At 34.3% G+C, this 20559-nt stretch overlaps 2 protein-coding genes across 3 annotated transcripts in view; one reads left to right on the top strand and one right to left on the bottom strand.

Annotated features, from left to right (window-relative positions):
* The window catches only part of Epac (Exchange protein directly activated by cAMP), a 524699-nt gene that overhangs the window by 87968 nt on the left and 416172 nt on the right, over window positions 1-20559 (top strand). The gene's annotated exons all lie outside the window — the stretch shown is intronic.
* Window positions 1-20559, bottom strand: part of LOC149421831 (transmembrane protease serine 9-like) — a 102965-nt gene that overhangs the window by 29892 nt on the left and 52514 nt on the right. Inside the window, exons 6-8 of the mRNA XM_089634689.1 lie at window positions 19942-20064; window positions 12640-12789; window positions 10756-10935 (exon numbers count right to left, since the gene is read on the bottom strand). Of these exons, the coding sequence (XP_089490815.1) occupies window positions 10756-10935; window positions 12640-12789; window positions 19942-20064 (453 nt within the window). The remainder of the gene's footprint in view (window positions 1-10755; window positions 10936-12639; window positions 12790-19941; window positions 20065-20559) is intronic.

Genomic DNA, 20559 nt, shown 5'->3' with positions numbered 1-20559 from the left:
TCCTACAGTTAGAGTATTAATTGTATTTTTATAGCACCTGCATACAAATTTTGTTTAATATTGTCTTCAAATTTTCAATACAGCATTATTGTTTATTCAAAGACCCGCTTGATCATAAATTGGTATGCGTAGATAACATCTATCTGCGTCATTAGTTTTAAGTCACTAGAAAAGTATAATTATATGCCATAAGGTAAATATTATATGTCTTACCAATTTGTACAAGGAGAAAAATGATCCTGCTAAAAAAATTGACAGCATGCAAACTTCCTGATAAAATATTAGTCATTCAGAATATAACATATTTTACCAATAGAATTCACGACGGAATGCTACAATATAAGTATATCAGTATCAATAGTTCATCAGTATTTGTATGAACACGAATTCCGCCGTTCTCACAAAACATTTGCTTTTGACTGATACTTTATTAGGAACTCTTTCAATTCATTCGTATCGGCCCGCAGTCCATTTTTTAACAGGAAAACGAATAATTTTCCCAGATTTCTAATAAATTAACAGTATTTCATATCAGTAAGTTTTCGCCGTGTATTTTACTAGTTATAAGTCGCTATTCATAAGTTTTAGTTACACATCAATAGTTAAAAGCTTTAGTGATAAGTTGTTGGTTATATAAATAAAGTTGTAAAACGTAGATAAAATAAGTAAAAAGTAATAATAATAAGTTTTTTATACACTTTCCGACTTTATGTCTGGGTTTAATCTTCCACACAGTTTTGTGCATTTCTGAGTTATTAGCTTTCCTATGGAAAAAAAGTTTTTAGCATTTCTACCTGATTATGTTTCAAAAAAGTTATTTTGACTATACCTCTACCTCCTAAATTTCTATGTAAATTAATTCGTTCTATGGCTGGATTTGGATGATGGCAATTAAAATTTGTTAGGGTAGTTTTATTATTATTTTTTGGTGACTATTATTTTATAGATTATTATGATTATTAGATAGAAGTATTATGTTTTAGTGACTTCTTACCTGGATGAGTGCTAGATCACTGTCGTAGGTAGATGAGGTAAAGTTCTCATGAATTATGAGCCTAGAAGTATTATGGACAGTACCACCATCTCGGTGATAACTGGACCCAGCTCTGATGGTGAGGAAATCCATTAGAACGCTCGTATTGGAGCCAAAACAGTGGGCAGCTGACAGGATCCAGTATGAACTTATAATACTCCCGCCACAGTTATGATTTCCAAAATACTGAATAGAAACCTAAAAAAATAAACACTAATAACTCAACTAAATAAAAATAATCAAACAAAGAGAAATACTTATTATGAATCACTCAAAGTAGAAATACTTTCCTACAATCCTCCCCACACCATATTTATCCTCATCTTATTTTCCTCCCTACTCCCCTCAACCCTCACAACCCCGTATTGGCGATGCTATAGTCCCACTAGCTCCAGTTAGTATGGACAGTTGGAACTCTTGTTCGGTATTCACATAAAAAGGGAAATTTTGAATTGTGTGGATGTTGCACTGAGAAACATGAGTATTGCTGATTTATTAAAATCCTGTTAAAAAGATGATAACAGGCCCTTTAACATTTCATTGTATATCGGAATACGTGTTCATGCAGCGGCATTTATTATTTTTATCCATATTAAAAAATATATCATTTGGTGATTTTCTCAACTACCATACTTGGCTCATGCCCATATTATGATAGTTGTACATGATTTATCTAAAAATAATAAAATAATAATCCTGTTATTATATAATTAAATGATTATATATGAATTTGCATGAACACGTGTTCCGACTTCCTTTTCAAATAAACTATCAGTAAAACACGTTCGTGTTCTGTCAATTAATTCGTTAGAGGCCTACAGTCCCGTTTTGAAAAGGAATACAAATAATTTGAAGAGATTTAAAAAAATATATCATGTCAGTAAGTTTTCTTCATGTAAGCCTCATTAATCATTAATTTAACTAAAAAACAAATTTAAAGTGTCCCCTCAGAAAACACGCCAAAAGAAATTGAACTTTAAATCCTAGAGCTTATTTATAAGCTCTGACGGGTGTCAAGTATGTAAAAAAACATTACCTATTTACTTTATAACTTATTTTCCTGAATTTTTTTTTTAATTTCATAATATAATAAAAAAAGCAATCGAGAAACAGGGGAAGCTAATGATGATGAATGTGTTTCGAAGATAGAAGTAATTTCTATGAAAAAAAATATTTCTCTTCATATTGCTACCTACTTCATATTCTTGTAACTGTTTGCGAACACATTTTGAGGAATATGGAATAAATCATGTTTTTTGTAAATAATGTGGAAATCTATTAAGGAATTGGCAAACACATCCGTCTTCCAGTCGATTCAGAGAAATGCCAAATAAATAATCTTCTACGAGCTTTGCACGATCCCCAGCTGCTTTGTACGTAGTCCTTTCTAAAATTTCAGCAACGTGCCCTCACGTTTCTATGCGAAAATCATCCCTTCAATAATAAAAGGATTTTCATTCAAATGTCTTCTGTATTTCTTGGCCAAACATGGATTGGCTGTGCAAACTCCTTCGAGAAGGTGATTTTTTCTGCTTTACAAATAATGTTTAAGTCAATACGATTTTGATAACAATATGTGTATAGATATGACTTTTATAAGAAAAATTTTCCAATTGTAAAGGAACACTGAAAAGTTAATCTCTATAAATGTGATCCGTACCGGTTTGAAAGGAGAATTGATATCACATCATATTCACATTTGCATCGTATATTCTCCTTACACTCCTTTCTTCGCTCATTCGCTCTACATGCCCAAACCATTTAAGCGTCCCTTTTTTGATCTTACTGATTACGCTTACATCAGCCTTGCACTCTTTGCGGATCTCCACATTTTTCACACGATCATACATGGTTTTACCACACATAATCCTCGGGGATCTCATTTCTACAGCATTAATTCTATTTTCATACTTTCTCTGCCAGTTCCATGCCTCACTTCCGTTCATCAGGGTAGGTACCAGCACTCCATTGTGGACAGCTAGCTTCGCTTTTTTGCCAAGCGCCAACTGCGTTCAGTCCTCCATTAATGGAGTTACCTTCATTTACCCTTCTTTCAATATCTCTGTCAGCCTTACCATCTCTCGTAAACATACTACCTAAATACAAAAACTCATCCACCTGCTCCAAGTATTCATCATTCACAGCTATATTGCAAACTGTTTTCGTACTCTCTTTTTCAAACACCATGACTTACTTACATTCATCATTAACTCATTCTTCGTACATACTTCATTCATCTGTCGACTTTTCTCCACTTTCTATAAATACAATATGCAAGTATCATATATGTAAACCTTCCGAAAGCCCTATCAAAATCCGTTTAGAAGAACTAAGCCCACAAACACACAGACGCGGATAGCGACTTGATTTAATACTATTTTAGCGATTTGAAAATAAATATTTCGTATAAATATCCACAACATCATTCGAGACCCTTTCTTTTTGTCTTTGTGAAAGTATAATCTTTTAGTGAAGATAAAACTACTCCTGAATAAAGAAAATTATTCAAATCGTGCAAATAAAATTCCAGACGGACGGAAAATTTATTACGACAAAAGGTTGGGAGCTCCAATTGAAAGATTTAAATAATCCCTCAAATAATAACTGTTACTAAAATTGTCATTGCAAGCACACTGTAGTGATTTAAGACTTCTCAAAGAAGAAGACGAAACCTGTTGCTCTAGATTTCTCGTCTTTATTTTATCAGACGTTTACGTCGGTGTGTAAAAATGTAAATAATATTAGGTTTAAAATCGTCTTATTTATTAGATTCTTAGGCGCTGGCTTAGCGCTGGTACACGGAGATACAAAATATTGGTAATTATTCGTAATCCTGTTAAAAATGGGACTGCAGGCCCTTAACGAATGAAGTTTCATGTTAAATTTTTATAAAAAAATGAATGTATTAACGAGACATCGGAACACGTGTTCATAAAAATCATTATATTTTCGCATTTCATCATTATATATTTACACGGAAAACGCAGGTGCATGAACACGTGTTCCGATATTTTATGAAAGTACTAATAGTTTGTTATGAAATGGCCCGCTATCACCTTTTTAAACACGATTTTGATAAATCAGCAATACTCATATTTCTCCGTGTAACATTCACACAGTTCAAAATGTTCCTTTTTATGTGAATACGGAACAATAGTCCCAAGTGTCCCTTCTAATTGGATCTGTTGGGACTATCGCATCGCCAATTGGGGTATGTTGGGGATGTGGGGATTGACGTACTAACATGTTATTAGGAAACGGCCAACTGTCCCGTTTTTAATAGAATTTTAATGAAATAATAATATTCAATTCTCTCCGTGTATAGTTAAGACAAACTTAAACCTGGTATAAGCCGGTTTTACCATACCTACGCCGTGGCAATAACTAAAGTTATTCCGAATATTCCGAACTTGCACAATGCGTCATGCTGCGTAAACGCAAAGGCGTATACGAAACGCGAGCCGAACTTCCAATTCTGGTAAAGGAACGAAGCAACAGGAAATAGCGCCAAACGCCGGTTGCCGTTGCTTCATTCCCTTCCCATAATTCGAGGCTTGGCCCGCGTTTTGGTTCGCTAATGTATACGCAGCATAATCCTTACACCGCATTTGTAAGTAAAGTGTTTTTTTTTAAACTTTTTGCTTCGTGTGTTGATTTATTCTAGGGGCTAAAGGCGTATATTTTATTCCGTCTCGTCACACACTACTGTCTGAAATTGGCTTTTTTAGCTTCCCCACTTTAATCATTAACATATCTGTGATGTTTTTATCACTTTAGGTGTAAAAATCTGTCGCATTTGAATAATGTATCTCCTTTGGGTCACACAAAAATATGTTTTACCTATCTTTGAAGATTTACAAATAAACTTTTAGAATAGGAATCTCGGATTTACTAGAAGATAACAAAGATTGATTTTGAAAATCAACCTAACAAGTTGTACGTATCACAAAATTGTACCTATTGTATTTTTAGTATTCGGTTTTATCTGTGATTTGTGTATTTATTTATGACAATGAATTATCGCGTATATTTCACAATAATCTATGAATATGAAATAGTTCTATCAAAGAAGATAGTGAAATGTAAAATCTAACACTGTTTTTCCTAAATATTAATCTTATTGAAAATTGAAAAAGATGAAATAAGTAATAATATGGCGTATTGTCTCATGATAATTCAATTGAAGTTTCAAAGGTTGTAATAGTAAGGACTGTATAATACGTAAATACGGCATTACTAATAATAACTTGAGGTAAAATTAAATTAAATTTTTAAAAGAAAGACAAACATTCCCGGGTTATGAATAACCTGACAATATTTTAATATCTTCTACTACCATCACACTAAATGGAAATGCTGCTTGTGTCGTGATGGGGGACTTAACCCACCGAAGAATTGACTGAGGACTGACGCGACACTAGGCGCGATGTCAACTCATTTATTGACCGGCAGATGCCCAGATATGCTGTGCAAAATAATATCTTGCTGTTGAGCTCAGTTCTTGAGATATATTCGTTTTTTCATGCGCACTGCAAGATTCATTTAATTTAGACGTTAATTTTCTAGTTCTGTAAAGGTTCTATTTGAGTTCATGTTATTAAATCATTATGGGCCATTTGTTTCACATAACTGAAATAGTAAACCAACTTAAACAGAACTTGAAAATTAACTTTGAGATTTGATGAATTGTTAAAATTATGTGAAACAATTGGCCCTAAGTGATTAATTAAACATGTTTGAACAAAGTTATTATACAATCAATCAATAAATAATAATTGTTTTTACCATATAGGGATGGACATAAATCTCAGTGTCCTCTCCACCGACGATACGTAGGCCATTTCTGCCAGCCACTGCATTCTTCACAGACTCTGGAAACATGTTTTTAAGTACATATTGCCTTTACAGTTCACTTTAAAATATATCAACACATAGTAGTAGATACTCTTTGGACAGGTTGTTTCTCAGAATTTGAACATCTTCTTTAGAAATTTATCAGAAATCAAAGTGAATGCGTCGAGATTAATAGTACGTTAACGTTAATATTAGCACACACGGAATTTTGTTCAGTGAGAGAATTGAATTAGAAACGCGTTGTTTACTATAAATGTTATTTCGTCAATCTGCTTGTGAGCAAATGTTGTTTTTTGACAAGACAAATTTACGTCATACGAGTTGAATCACTGTTTCTGAGTAAATTGATGAATCTATTTTATAATTTTATATTTTTGAAGTGAAACTTCTTTACGCGCGCTATGCAATTTCGAGGACCGGAGTAAAACCAACTCATGACCGTCATCAAAAACCGTGATCATTTCGCTATAGGAGCCTAGCCAATATTATATACCTACTTTCGGTCGCTCTCCAAACTCAGCTTCGCGGTCTAGAGGCAAAGCGCCCGATTGTCGTCGTGAAGAACCGAGGTTCGATCCCCGCTTTAACTAATTTTTTTTCTTCTTTTTGTGATTTTTTTAATAATTTTTTTTTTTAAAGTGATAAAATGCTCTCGTGCTGCGACTTTTAGATATTTTGACTATATGATATTTTGGTCGAATACGTAATAACCGCGGTCTAGAGGCAGAGCGTTCGACACTCGTCATGCAGGACCCGGGTTCGAATTCCATATTTTTATAACTTTTATTTTTTTTTTATCACATGCTACTTATAAATATGTCAATAGACAGAAAAAAAGAGAATGAAATGAAAAGAGAGAGAGAAGAATACTAAAAGTTTCACTTCCGTCGTGCGTAGGCTTGCCACACACTGTATTTTTTTTACATAAGCTTCACAGTAGAGGCCTTGAGGACAATAATTCCCCTCGTGACCTATGTCGTCTTTGGGGATGTTGTGTGAAGGATCTTTTTAGGAAAGGAGTAATAAATCTATCCTTCCCACTGAGGTGCTAGGCGTATTCTAAGAGAGTCGTGCTGGAGAGGACAAAAGGTCGCCCTCAACCTGTCTCCTAATCCGGCCTGCCACGTAGTTGCTGGGCAGACGCATTTGCCAAGAAATCTCACCCCATGAACCCGGACATCCCTGTTAAGTCACCAAACGTAGCGAACCACTTAGGGAGGCCGTGGGTTATCCAATACATGGTTCAATCCCGCCTCAAAGATGCGTTACTGAGACAACGCGCATGTCAATATTTAATGTATAATTTATTTTTCCTTTTATGTTCAATTTTGTTGTTTACTCCAGGCAGGTATTAATACCTTTTTTCTCTTTTCTCTCTTTTTTTGAATTTGTTGTGTTGATGTGTATGACTTCAATTAATTTTGTTCTTTCTTTTATTATATTCTTTCGATGCCCTTTTTCGACTTTGATGCTATAAAAATATTATTATTTCTTTTGTTATTGTTTTGTTAATTTGAATGCACTATGTAATGCAGTTTACGACCGGTCTGTAGCTGAGTTCAATTCCTCGGCTGGCTAAGTCCTCCATCACAACACAAGCAATATTTATCGCTTATTGTGGTGGAAGTAGGAGATTTTCAAAAATTGTCAGGTTATTCGTAACCCAGTTATGTTCGTCTTTCTTTTACTAAAATAAAAAAATTAACAATGCAGTAAATTTATTCTTCTATTATGTAAAAGCCCGACGGGCGTAAATGAATAACCGAATAAATAAATAAATTTTAAAAAAATCTTAATAAATTAGCAATACTCATTTTTCTCCGTGCAGTATGTTTAATTATAGCCATTTAACCAAATCATGCATTCTGAGAAAGTGTGGGTAGGCATAATATGTATTTTCACACAAAGGATTGGAGTCACCAAAACACGTATAGTATGCGTAAGAAGCAAACATCATAACACATTTTTACGATGTTTTATGATCATTCTCGTAGGTGTTGGTTTAGTAGATTAGATCTTCAGACAAAATATTTGTATAATTTTCATGTGGGAGTCAAGCACATGGGAAAATACGTCATACTATTTTACGAGACGTTGTTCGGTACACACATAAAAAACCAAGATTTTTTTAACTAAATTAAGCTTCCGATTTTATGTCCGGGTTGAATCTTACCCACAGGAAAAACTAAACCCTTCCACACACTTTTCCACAAATGATCATCTAGTCAATTAACACTATGCAAGTGCATTATATTAGCAAAATAAATACAATACAATACAAGAACAACACGTCAACTCACAAGAAATAATTGGGAAAATAATTCACCGAATCCAGATATTTTCATATCAGAGAGTTCGGCTATGTAGAACTCCTAACAGGGCCTAAATAAATCCTACTGATCCCTCAATATAAATATTTAAAAAATCTTTCGCTATCCTACATGTATTTAAAATTACTGAACTTGCATTTTTATATATAAATTTTTTGATAGATCTAATAAGCCTAAGTTATTATTTTTTTAATTTTTAATATATTTTTTTCTTGCTATAATTGAGAGGATTGAAGCTTCCTTACAGAGACCGAGTCAACCGCACTAACAACTGAGTCAAATCCCAATTGGGTAGTAATGTAATACAATTGCAGATAAATGCTTACATTTCCGCGTATTTATGTGTGATTGCAACTAAAAGTTGATAAAATGCATTGTCATCGACAACCAGACTATCTGTCGAGTTTAAACTATATCGGATGTCGGTAAGTGGGTTAATTTCCACTTCCAAAATTCCACTTCATTCAAGAAAAAATTGAAATTATTATTTAAATTGAAGAATGTTTCAATGGAAATACAAGCCTTTATAATGGCCGTAAAGATTTCCAATATTATTACACCTGTCAAAAGCAGTACTCGTTAGAAAACGAATTCTTCCATTTATTAAATTTTAAACTTTTTATCACTCCGTTGAAGTTTAAGTTGAGAATTAACACAATATTATTCTCGATAACACAACATTACGCATCAATCACTGGTCACTCTTTATACTATAGAAATGGTTAATAAATAAATTGATTCAGTATAAAAATAATGTATGTGTAAAATATTAAATATACCTGCGGTGATAGAATATATTATTAAACATAATATAATAAAAATTGTCACAACAATATCAGACATTCTCTCGAACTGAACTAAACTGAATACATAAAACTTGATTCTTACTATTTATTAATCAAGACATTGCTTATCAGTTATTTTACTTGTAATTAGTAAGCAATAGAACAGTAATTGTCTACAATACAACGAAAGCCATTATTATTCATTTAATTGATTCACTTTCCGATAAGAAAATATCTGAAAGAATTGAAAGTAAATCTTTCTAAGTGTGTAAAAATGATAACGGTAAGATCTTGTATTATGATTTTGAAAGCAATTTGTTTTCCTATTTATTTTATGTTATAAACACGATGTTTATAAACATAATAGTAATACTTATTTCCGCGGGGTCATGTAATAATAATAATATTTGTACGCTGTTTAGGCTATTTGGCGCTGTACAAATACACATTTCTACAAATTTACGTATGTTATTATTCTTATTTATACTTACCTTGTAGGTCACTTGAGATTAACATTGTTTATTAGAGAAATTTAGATACGGTTGGCACGCACATGACATAATTGGACTTTCCGATATTTATTTTAATAATATGTATTTATGTTCTTTAATGAGCGTGTTTAGGAGAGGAAAAGCAAATTTTATACTGGACGGTACTACTGTACAAGGTTTTGATCAGAATTCATTTTCCTAAACGTGATTCGTCCCTCGGTATAAGACAGATTTTGAATAATGTAAAACCAATAAGAAAAGTGTTATTGCGATGTATTATAAGCAATACAAGTATGCTACTCTCTGGTATATGAAGACGTCAAAAAGTGTCTACATCAACCGGCCTCACCCGGTCCCACCCGTCACGCAGTTGGTGGACGGATGCATCCGCCGTCAAACCGCTCGCCTGGACAAACCTCACCCTCGTGAATCCGAGCACCCCAGCTAAGTCACCAAACGTAGCGAATCACATGGAGTGACTTATGGCAGAGGTTGTTGGTTATCCAATAAATGGCACCCGGGGTGGCGGTACCCATAACAGCCTCACGAATTGTAAGATAGTCTCACAAGAGCACTATACTCTCATAGAGGTATGGAATATGTCACTGATACAATATAAACATGAAATAATCAAATCATTTATCCATGATACAAGTTCTCACTAAAGAAGTTCTTTGTTGAATTTATCAACTACATCGGCAAATTTACTAAACATATCTCTACCTAAATCTTAGAAATAAAATGTATGATTCATAGAAGTATTATAAACCATCATATTTTGAAGTATTATTTAGTTATAAAAAAATAAATGTTTTTTCATCATAAAAATTAACTATATAAAATATTAAAATACAAATCGGACAGTTCCGAACTCTTAGTACTTTAAATTAAAAATTTTATTTCATTTATTTTTAATTATTTTATGTACATATGTATATTTATTTCTCATGTTAAATTGTACTGCCTTTATGTATATATTATGTAAAAGCCCTCTGGGCGTAAAATAAAATAAATAAATAATTAATATATATGGGATTGAACCCTTTTATCATATCGTTCGCCATACATTTCCATTGGAAATAAGAGTAGGTATCCCTCTCGTGTGAGACGATGAGTAGCATAATAGAACACAAAATTAAATTATTCAACCACCGAGAAATTATTTACATAGGATGATACAGGTTTATTACTCAAATTTACATGTATGCAAACATTTTAACATAATATTATAATGCATGTCAATATTTGAGGCTTTCTCAGACCGGAATGATATTGTCTAAGATGGTGGTGTTCATGCGGACTGTGTTTAGGATCCAATCAGCCAAGGGGGGCGCTGCTAGCCTGGTGTAAACCCCGGGCCTCAGGGGGCGGGCACAGCCCCATCCCCAAGACACTAAGCCGTGTAGGACACCGTTCCAAACTAGGGGACCCCCAGAGTCGAGCTGGAATCATAATGCATACAAGTTAAATAAAATAAATTAAAACGTTTTCTTTTCACATCCATATTTTAACGTTTGTCTGAAAGATTGTACATAGTATAGAATATTGCCAAATTTTACCATTTTTAATATTTTCTTTAGGTTGGGTTGGTTCAAACATACTTTAAATATGTGAACATCAGAACCATTATTAATTTTTAACAGTTGCATTGTCACAGTTGATCGCTGTTGTCGGTAGGTACCTACGATTATTTAAATACATTTGAGTTTCACGTTTGTTTTTGGTAATGATTGAAACCTTGAAAACATTAGAAACGGCAACTAACCCACTTCTAAGCTGAAACTCGCATTCTATCAACTTTTTGTGGCAATCGTGAGTACGTACATGTACGAATCTGAAATTCAGTTGATCTAAGAAAAAAAATCCCTATCGGCATTGTAGGGTTGTCGACACCAGTTCCTGGGTAGGAAGGTTCAATACTCAGTCACCTTTTTTAAAGTTTCAAAAGACATTTTTAAATAGATGTATTATTGTTAAAAACTTAGTTTTCGGTTGTTTTTTAATTACCGTTAGTTTCCAAAACTGGTTTTATTTATTTTTTTATTACTTTAGATTTACACACAGTACAATATGATACAAGATATAATTAAAATATTTTTATTGATTATAGATTATTGTACCTTATCAGGTCGAAATTATTGGTTCCTAACTAGGCAAATTGCCCGTTCCAAGGAACCAAAAATATGTGAAAGTGAGTGTGTGATAATATATTTCATTATATAGTATTATGACTCATAAAACAAAAATTAAATAAAATCGATCTATATAATAACAATAATGATAAGTAGAGAGCGAGTACATTATATTGAGTATGTGTTTTCTTATCGAAAGTAGCCAATTGGGTAAGTAAGAATACAAATGTAGTATTATAAAATAACGGAAAAAAGCATACTATAATACAAACATTAATGTATATACTTGATAGATTAAAGAAGAATAATTTATATCTTGTGTACAATATCATGGTGGTGTTATGACTCATAAAACAAAAATAAAATAAAACAGTCGATCTAGATAATAATAATAATTATAAGTAGAGAGAGAGTACATTATTTTGAGTATGTGTTTTCTTGTCGAAAGTAGCCAATAGGGAAAGTAAGCATACATATGTAGTGTCATAAAATAACTGATAAAAGCATATTGTAAAACAAACATTAGTGTACATGCTTGATAGATTATAGGAGAACAATTTTCTCACCTAGGATTGAATTGAAGGTCATTCCAAGATTTACAGCCCAGTGTATGTAACCTCGGAGTAATATTATCCCTCACAGAGAGATTCCTGCGTGTTTTTAAATTACCGTGTTTCCAAAACCAGTTTCTGACCTCAGACTGAATTGCAGGTCATTCCAAGATTTTTAGCCGCGCGTATGTAACCTCTGAGTAAGATTGTCCCTCACTAGTGTTTTAGCTACACATTGTATAAATAGTGCAACTGTTTAGATTCGAGTTGGTACTAATAAAAAATATATTTAACTGGGCTCCGAAAGAACTGGCAACGTCGGACTTTCCGCAGGCTGATACTTGAAATTCTGGTCTTAAAAACAAATGTATCTTTTTTGGACACAATATAACAAATAGGATGATGCTAGATACATATTAAATTAAAATGGTACTTTAATGAAACATTTGAGATGACATCATACCACGCAAGCGTCTTTTCCCCCTTCCCTGTACCCCGCGCACAACATCTTCTCCGTTACGTTGACCCGGGACCGGTAGAGCCCCGTGCACTCGTCTTGGGGGAACATGGGCAGCAAGGCTGATCTCAGGAACTGGGAGGGTTCCCCCGTCTCCTGGATCATAAAGTTACAATTCGATTACTCAACTTTCCTCCCTAAGGGTGGGTTTATCGTCCCCTCTTTTTCGTGTCATCTCTGAATTTCGGAAAATTTCTTGTAATCCCTTACACTATTCAATTTCAGGAGGACTTAGAAAGTAAAGAAACTAATCTTTTTAATACATGGCAAAATTTCAGTTGTATTTGCATTATTTTGCTATAGATGTAATATTTTATGTAAAAAATAATATTTAAACACATTCGAATGGGTTTTCTTGCCCTTTACCCTTTTAAACCATAAAATGAGTTCACAAATCCTTGGAAAAAACTTTTTTCTTGTTTTCAAGCTTCTCTTTTTTAACACTACTGTTACACACACATTTTTTTTATTTTTTTTTATGTGACACCTCACAAGAGTGTCCCTGCCTGTGCAGTGTACAGACAGGGGAACTATGTCACCACCCGGTTGAGCGGCGTTGTGAGGCGGAATAAGGTAGAGGCTGTAGGAAGGGATTTGTTAATGCGGGCCTTGAAGAGGCTCGGATTATAGGAGGGAGGAAAAACAGATGCCGGTAGCTCGTTCCACATACGAGCCGACTTACACAAAAACGAGTCGTAAAAACGGCCCGTTCTCATGAAGCCAACGTCAATCGTGAACGGGTGTTCAGTTCGTGTCCGTCGAGTTTCGCGCACGTGCACCGGTGCATCAGGAATCAATGCTGCTAGCTCCTTGGAGCAGGCTCCATAATACCCGTAGAACAGACACAGCATGCCTACATTGCGTCTATGAATTAGAGAAGGCAATCGGTCTGTTAACAACGGATTGTCAATCAGACGGATCGCTCTCCTTTGCACAGATTCAAGCAGGTTTATTAAGTATTACACCAGCCCAAAGGTGGCTCCCAAATTCAATAGTTGGGCGGACTTGAGACTTGTACAGGGTCAGCAGCTGGTCACTGTTGCAGAATCTCCTAGCCCTGTACAAGACGCCCAACTTTTTGGAGGCCTGATTTACTCGGGCTTCTATGGATCCCCGATACTTGAGCTGGTCTGATATAGTAACTCCAAGCATTTCAATGGAGTCTTTATTGGGGAGAGTGCTCCCATCAAATTGCACCAGACAGTCATTGATCTCCCTCTTTGCCAAAATCAGACACGCTTGGGTTTTTGAGACGTTGAAACTGACCAAGTTGGCCTTACCCCAGGCACGAACCTTCTCGAGGTGGTGGTCAATTTTTTGCTTCAAAACTTCCCGAGCTGTTCGGACATCATAGGTGGAAGGGGGCCTGTCAAAAAGATAACCCTCGTGAACGGTGCTGTCATCAGCGTAGCAGTGAATTGGTGCACATTCAACGAGATCGTTGATGTGCAAAAAAACAGCGTCGGAGACAGCACAGATCCTTGTGGCACCCCCGCATTGATTTGGTGCGGTGAGGAAGAAGAGCCGTCAACCACGGTTTGAATTGTTCTTCCCCTCAGAAATTCCGCAATCCAACTATGCAGGGTTGGGTAGATCCCATACGATGGTAACTTCCCGATAAGCGCCCGGTGCCAGACTCTGTCAAAGGCTTTGGAGATATCCAACCCAACGGTTTGAGTTTCACCAAAACGTTCCATGTACCGCCCCCAAATATGCGTCACATATCCGAGTAGAGAGAGAGCCTAAATAATTTCGCGAGCACTGGAGTCATTTCTGCAGAACACCTCTTGAGGACCAAGGCAGGTATTCCGTCCGGCCCACTGGCTTTGTCGACTTTCAGCTCTTTTTTTGTTATTTGTTTTTGGGGTGTTATGCCGTGTTGCGCTAACTCCTTCTTTAGCCAACGTTTCGGACAACATTGCAGTGTCCATCATCAGGGCAGATGTGTTACTTTTGGCCGTGAAAATCTTAAATCATATTTGACTTTCAGCTCGTTCAAGACTCGGAGAACCTCTCTGTTCCGGATCTTCGGTTCCTCCATTTGAAAACCGCAGTGCGGAATGGAAAGAGGAGTCTCTCCGTTATCTTGAAGAGTTGAGTTTTCCGCGAAAATTTTGCCTAATAATTCAGCTTTCTCGCGGGCCGAGTTAGCCAGCCGACCATCAGGCTTGGTCAGAGGTGGGAAAGTGGTTCTGCAGAAATTTCTTCCGATCGAGCTAGCGAGTGACCAGAAAGCACGGCTACCTGTGGGGCAGTCAGCCAGCTTTTTCGCAATTCTCTGGTCGTGATCGCTCTTAGCTCTATTAAGAACTCTCTTACAATCCCTTGCGCGTTTTCGGTATTCCGAAAGGTTATTCATGGAGCTAATCTTCCGGAGTGCATTAAAAGCCGTATTTTTGAGTCTGACAGCTTCAGCATAGCGATGGTCAAACCACGGTTTTGTGCCCGCTTGTTTCATGTTTGTGTATGTCTATATACATATTATTATTATTTTTTAAAATGTTTAACGCGTATTGTTAACTACCTGACGAAGGCAAGCCTTTCTCTGAAAGTATATTTTGCTTAACTAGCTTTCCCAGGTAAAGTGGTATGTTCACTGTTTGTATTGTTTCACAAGAAAGTTAAAATTTAGTAAATTTTGACATAAACTAAATTTCATTAAAACATTTGATTATGAAAACTACGCATTTTATACAAAGCACTCTGGTTTGTTTTCCAAATAAAAAGCAATGCACTTTTCATTATTATTTTCTATTGCGCGCTGCGAGTGTATTAAAAATATAACTTTCATAGCAAAAATGTCAATGCTTTGAATTCTATCTATGTTTTATAATGTATTACGTTAGCATGAATTTAAATGCGCACTTACTTCGGCAAACAAACACACAAGTGTTGGTAATTCAAACCAAACAAAGCTTCATAAACTGCACAAGGCAACGCCAGTTCAAGATTACACGAATCGGTCGTTAGACCCGACGATAACTGAGTTCTGTTTGCTACGAGGATATGGAAATTGATTGTAATTAAGGTAGACACTTCTAGTCTGACAGTACAAGTACCTTTCTGATTGTTGATGATGTATTGATGGCTTTACAACAATAATACTAATGATTCGGCGGTGTGTATATTAGGTTACAAATGTACACTATTGAGCTATGTACCCACACTCGTTCATGTTTGATTGTTTGGCTCGATCGAGCATGTTGATTTGGAACTTTGTTCATCGTTGCGTCTATACGCTCGAGCAGCTCGACATGAGTGACAGCAAATGATAATACAATAAACATACTCTATTATGTTTTTAAATAAACAAACATGAATAAGTAGTAAAAATATTTATGACAATTATTATTAGATCTATCAAAAAATTTAAAATATATATATAAAAATGCAAAAATCAGTCATTTTAAATACATGTAGGATAACGAAAGATTTTTTAAATATTTATGTTGAGGGATCAGTAGGATTTATAGACCCTGTTAGGAGTTCTACCGAGCCGAACCCTCTGATATGAAAATATCTGGAGTCGGTAAATTATTTTCCCATTTGATCTCTTGTGATTTGACTCGTTGATCTTGTATTGTTTTGTATTTATTTTGCTTATATAATGCACTTGCATAATGTTGATTGACTAGATGATCATTTGTGGAAAAGTGTGTGGAAGGGTTTAGTTTTTCCTATGGGGAAGATTAAACCTGGACATAAAATCGGAAAAGAAATTTAAAAAAAATATTATGCTTATATAATGCACTTGCATAATGTGGATTGACTAGATGATCATTTGTGGAAAAGTGTGTGGAAGGGTTTAGTTTTTCCTGTGGGGAAGATTTAAACAGGACAGAAAGTCGGAAGAAAAAAATTATAAATAACGCGTAACTTTACAGTTGGAATTATTATAATAATATTTATTTACAGTTGGAATTATTATAACCAATTCTTCAATCTCAAAGAAAAAATACCTGGATTAAATAAATACATTTTCTACGCCAAAAACATTACAGTAATCATTCTATTTAATATCGCTATTAAAAAAATCAACAAAATAATTAAATTTAAACAAAAAAACCACTACTTAAATATACCAGATATTATTATCATTTGGAAATGGAATTATAATACATGTTTAATTTAAAAAATAGGAACAATTATATTACAATAAGATCCATTGTTTTTTTTTAGTAAAAAGGACAAGAAGCGCATAAGACGGGCGACCATCGTGCTCGATGATTTGTTTACACGTTTAGATATGCTCGAAGTATTTCTATAGAACATCGAGGAAGATTACGGACCTTGAATCTTGATATGGAACACAAAATCACCAAGTGTGATACAAATTGAGACATGTTCGAATGAACGTAAAACCATCGAGCATGAACGAGCGTAAGCGTGGGTACGGTCTATTAGAGTTACGCATTCGAGCACACTCGTCACCGTGTGTCTTTGACTCATAATCAACTAAACCAGCGTCACAAGTCGGAACTACATGTTTCATGACCTCAAAGCAAAAAATCTTTGTTTTTTATGCTTCTGTCAAAGCTTCGACGGTTGAAATAATAAATCCACCATACAATTTTCAAGATTTCTAAATATTTTCTAATCATTTGAAATTCCACCACTGAACACAGGGCTTAAACATTATCTATTTTAGTAAAATCAGTGACATTTGATTAACTTCAGACGAAGCCTAGGAGTTGTTTAGTAAATCGTAGAAAATTAGTGAAATGGAATCACAAATACATTTCTAAGAAAATTTAATGAAGCAGATAGGATGATACGCTTTCGATCTGTGTGCACGAAAATATTAGAAGTGAACTAAACATTTAGTATATTAGAGAATAAGGTGAAATTATTTATCAGGTGAAGAAAATAATTTCCTTTTCACGAAAACGGAGCTGTAAATAAAACAAATAAAAAAATCTCGCAGTAATCGCAGTTTCTTGGATATTGTGTGGTTTGTATACTGATGTAGAAATGTAAACTTCAGTAAACAAGATCGAAATTCTTTAAAATTTAGATGTTTTCGGTGAAATGTGAACTTACGTACAGAGTAAATCGTGTCGAATCTGTATATTGTTTGAAATGGGAGCTTGGACATTGTAATTTACAATGGTGGAAATTTACTTTTTACTACTTTTGAAATGAAGAGCTTTCGGGTAATGCTCATAGTATATTACATATTCGAGACATATTACTAATAAGAAAATATTACTTTGTATTCGGTGTTATAATAAACATGTCATAAACATGTTAATAAATGAAGGAATGCATATATATTCAATCTATCTATGTATATAAATGAGAGTGTCTGTATGTTTGTGGCCGGTGGGCTGCGTGCATTTGATTATCAAACAAATCAATAGTTTTATGTCGATATTGATGAAATTTCGCACACTTCAAAACAAGAGAAAGGTCAAACAAATCAATGGTTTTATTCCGATATTGATGAAATTTTGCACACTTGAACTTCAAAACAAGAGAAAGCTCACTGTCTACATCTGATCTTAAAAAAAACTTAAAACTTTGCACAGTCCGGATAACGCCAGGGGTTTCAGCTAGTTGCCCATAAATCAGAAATAGAACTGAAGGAAGTTATCATTATTTAATAAAATATGATACCTGTACATTTTTTATGATAATATTTTGTATCTTCCGATTGAAACAATGATCTATGGAGATATAAAACATTATTTTATGAGTTTTTATTACATTTTGATTCTTCAAAATTCTATTTTGTTAAACATATATATATATAATATCGGGCGCAACCGAGTAATTAGTTGCTATAAATACCATTATTTATCATTCTTTGATTTCTTAATTGATAGTTCTACCAAACTTTGTAATTTTGATTTGGTTTGTTCAAATTAACTCTGTGGATAGACATAAATATTTAATGAGATGATTTTAATCTTTTGGGATCCAGCACACAGTAATATTGCGTAGGATTGTGTTATTGAGCAATTTAAAGCATTAACCTGAGATCTTTATCGTGGACCTACAATAAACACAAAAATATTCAAACACCCCCGGGGAAGAAATATAAAAGCGATATTTTATTTTTTTATCTGATTTGTAGGTAATTCAAAGTAATAATATAACATTTAATAACTCCTTTGGTAATTTTTTTTGTGATTATGATTATTTAAAAAGATATTTGCTTTATTACCGAAAATCACCACTGTAAAAAAGTTTCCGAAGGGGATGATCGATGATCAGGTCTTACAAAAGTGGATCTTTTGTTGGCTGAAATAGGGTAATTTCACAAATACGCTTAAAAATCCGTGGAATATTTAAATTTTCTTTTCTAGTTCTGATCGTCGTACCAAAAATGTAAAATCTTCAATATTACGTCAATATTTTATTATTTTTAAAATGAATCTGAAATAGAAAATGTCTCATACGGTATGAATATGACTTTGACGCGTACGTAACTTTTCTTGCTGCTAAGACATAAGTCATCGTGACCCGGGATTGCTCCTATAAACGTTGAATGGTGTAACGTCATAAACGCCCTCCGCACTAACATAAACGAATATATCGTTTTGGCGTCGAAAAGACATATACATTAATATTTAATTATTGAAGACAATATTAGCGATTTCTAAACGAAAATCTGAAACAGAAAAATCAGAAAAGGATACGGTCACATCTAGGACTATAACTATAGTAAAACATCTAGGACTATAACTGTAGTAACTATATTATAAACTAAATATTCATTATAGACTCGCAGAAAAGTCAATAGATGTCGCACATTAAAAATAAAAAAATAAGATAGGTTTATCTAAAAAGACACTGTCTAGATTGTATTTAGTTCGGGTTGAATCTTGCAATCATACATAAAGATAGTTGCCAATAAAAATGTGCGGTGGAAAAAATGAAGACAATGTTGGTAGTTCTTATTCAAAGAATGATACAGTTTAAAGTGACCGAGGGGATAGGGTCCCATTAGCTCAGTGGTAGAGTGGTGTCCCGGCAAGACAATGGTCCTGGGTTCGTGTCGTAGATGTGACCGCTAAATCGCTAATATTGTCTTCAATAATTAAATATTACAATTTGAGGAATTACTCAATAAAGTTATTCTGAAAAATAAATATACATTAATGTTAGTAACTGCGAATATATTTCACTGAAAAAAACTGCGAATACATACTACTCTTCTCCGGGCTTCTTTTTAATTCCCGTCTGACAGAATTCATGATTGTGTGATGTTTGTAGTTATCGATAAGGAGTGATTTAAAGTCAAACCTTCGTCAAACCCCAGCCATAGACAGTCATCAGGTCTCCTGCTCGGGGGTTTATAAAGAGATGAGAAGGCTTCGGAAGATTGATCGGCTGAACTAGTACGGAAAACTTCAGTAATGGCTGCAACTGAAATTAATTAAAACAAAGTTATTAGAAAGCAGTTTTTTGAGATGATATATTCGAACACATTTATTAAACCATTTCTTTCGGTGACCAGATCTCAATAGCCAGCTGGTACTCCCCCGCTTCCTTCCCCTCCCCACTACCTTCAGCCTCATAACATATCCTATTTGGGGATGTCATAGTCCCAGTGGCTCTAACTCGACTGTTAGGAGCAGTTGGGACTTTTATTTTAGTTATTTTTTATTTCCATCAGAAAACACTAATATTACTAGAATTTTAATAATAACAAAAAAGTAGTCACGATGTGCTGCCACAAGGCAACTTGTCTGCTGGTTGTACCATTTCTTTAATTTATTCAACTTAACAAAATCATTTTGTTGGTAAATTTAGTTCAATTAAATTTCCCGACAATGTTTGTATGTAATGCACTGGTGGCTTTTTCTGACTGTGGCTGCTTACTTTATCATATTTCCTTTATTCCTCCCCTGGATTATCATT

This window comes from Hesperophylax consimilis, chromosome 8 (genome assembly GCF_061612785.1).
Source record: "Hesperophylax consimilis isolate HC1 chromosome 8, BYU_Hcon_1.0, whole genome shotgun sequence".
Taxonomy (NCBI): domain Eukaryota; kingdom Metazoa; phylum Arthropoda; class Insecta; order Trichoptera; family Limnephilidae; genus Hesperophylax; species Hesperophylax consimilis.
The sequence above is the reverse complement of the archived record's forward strand: the minus strand, read 5'-3'. Positions and strand labels throughout refer to the sequence as shown.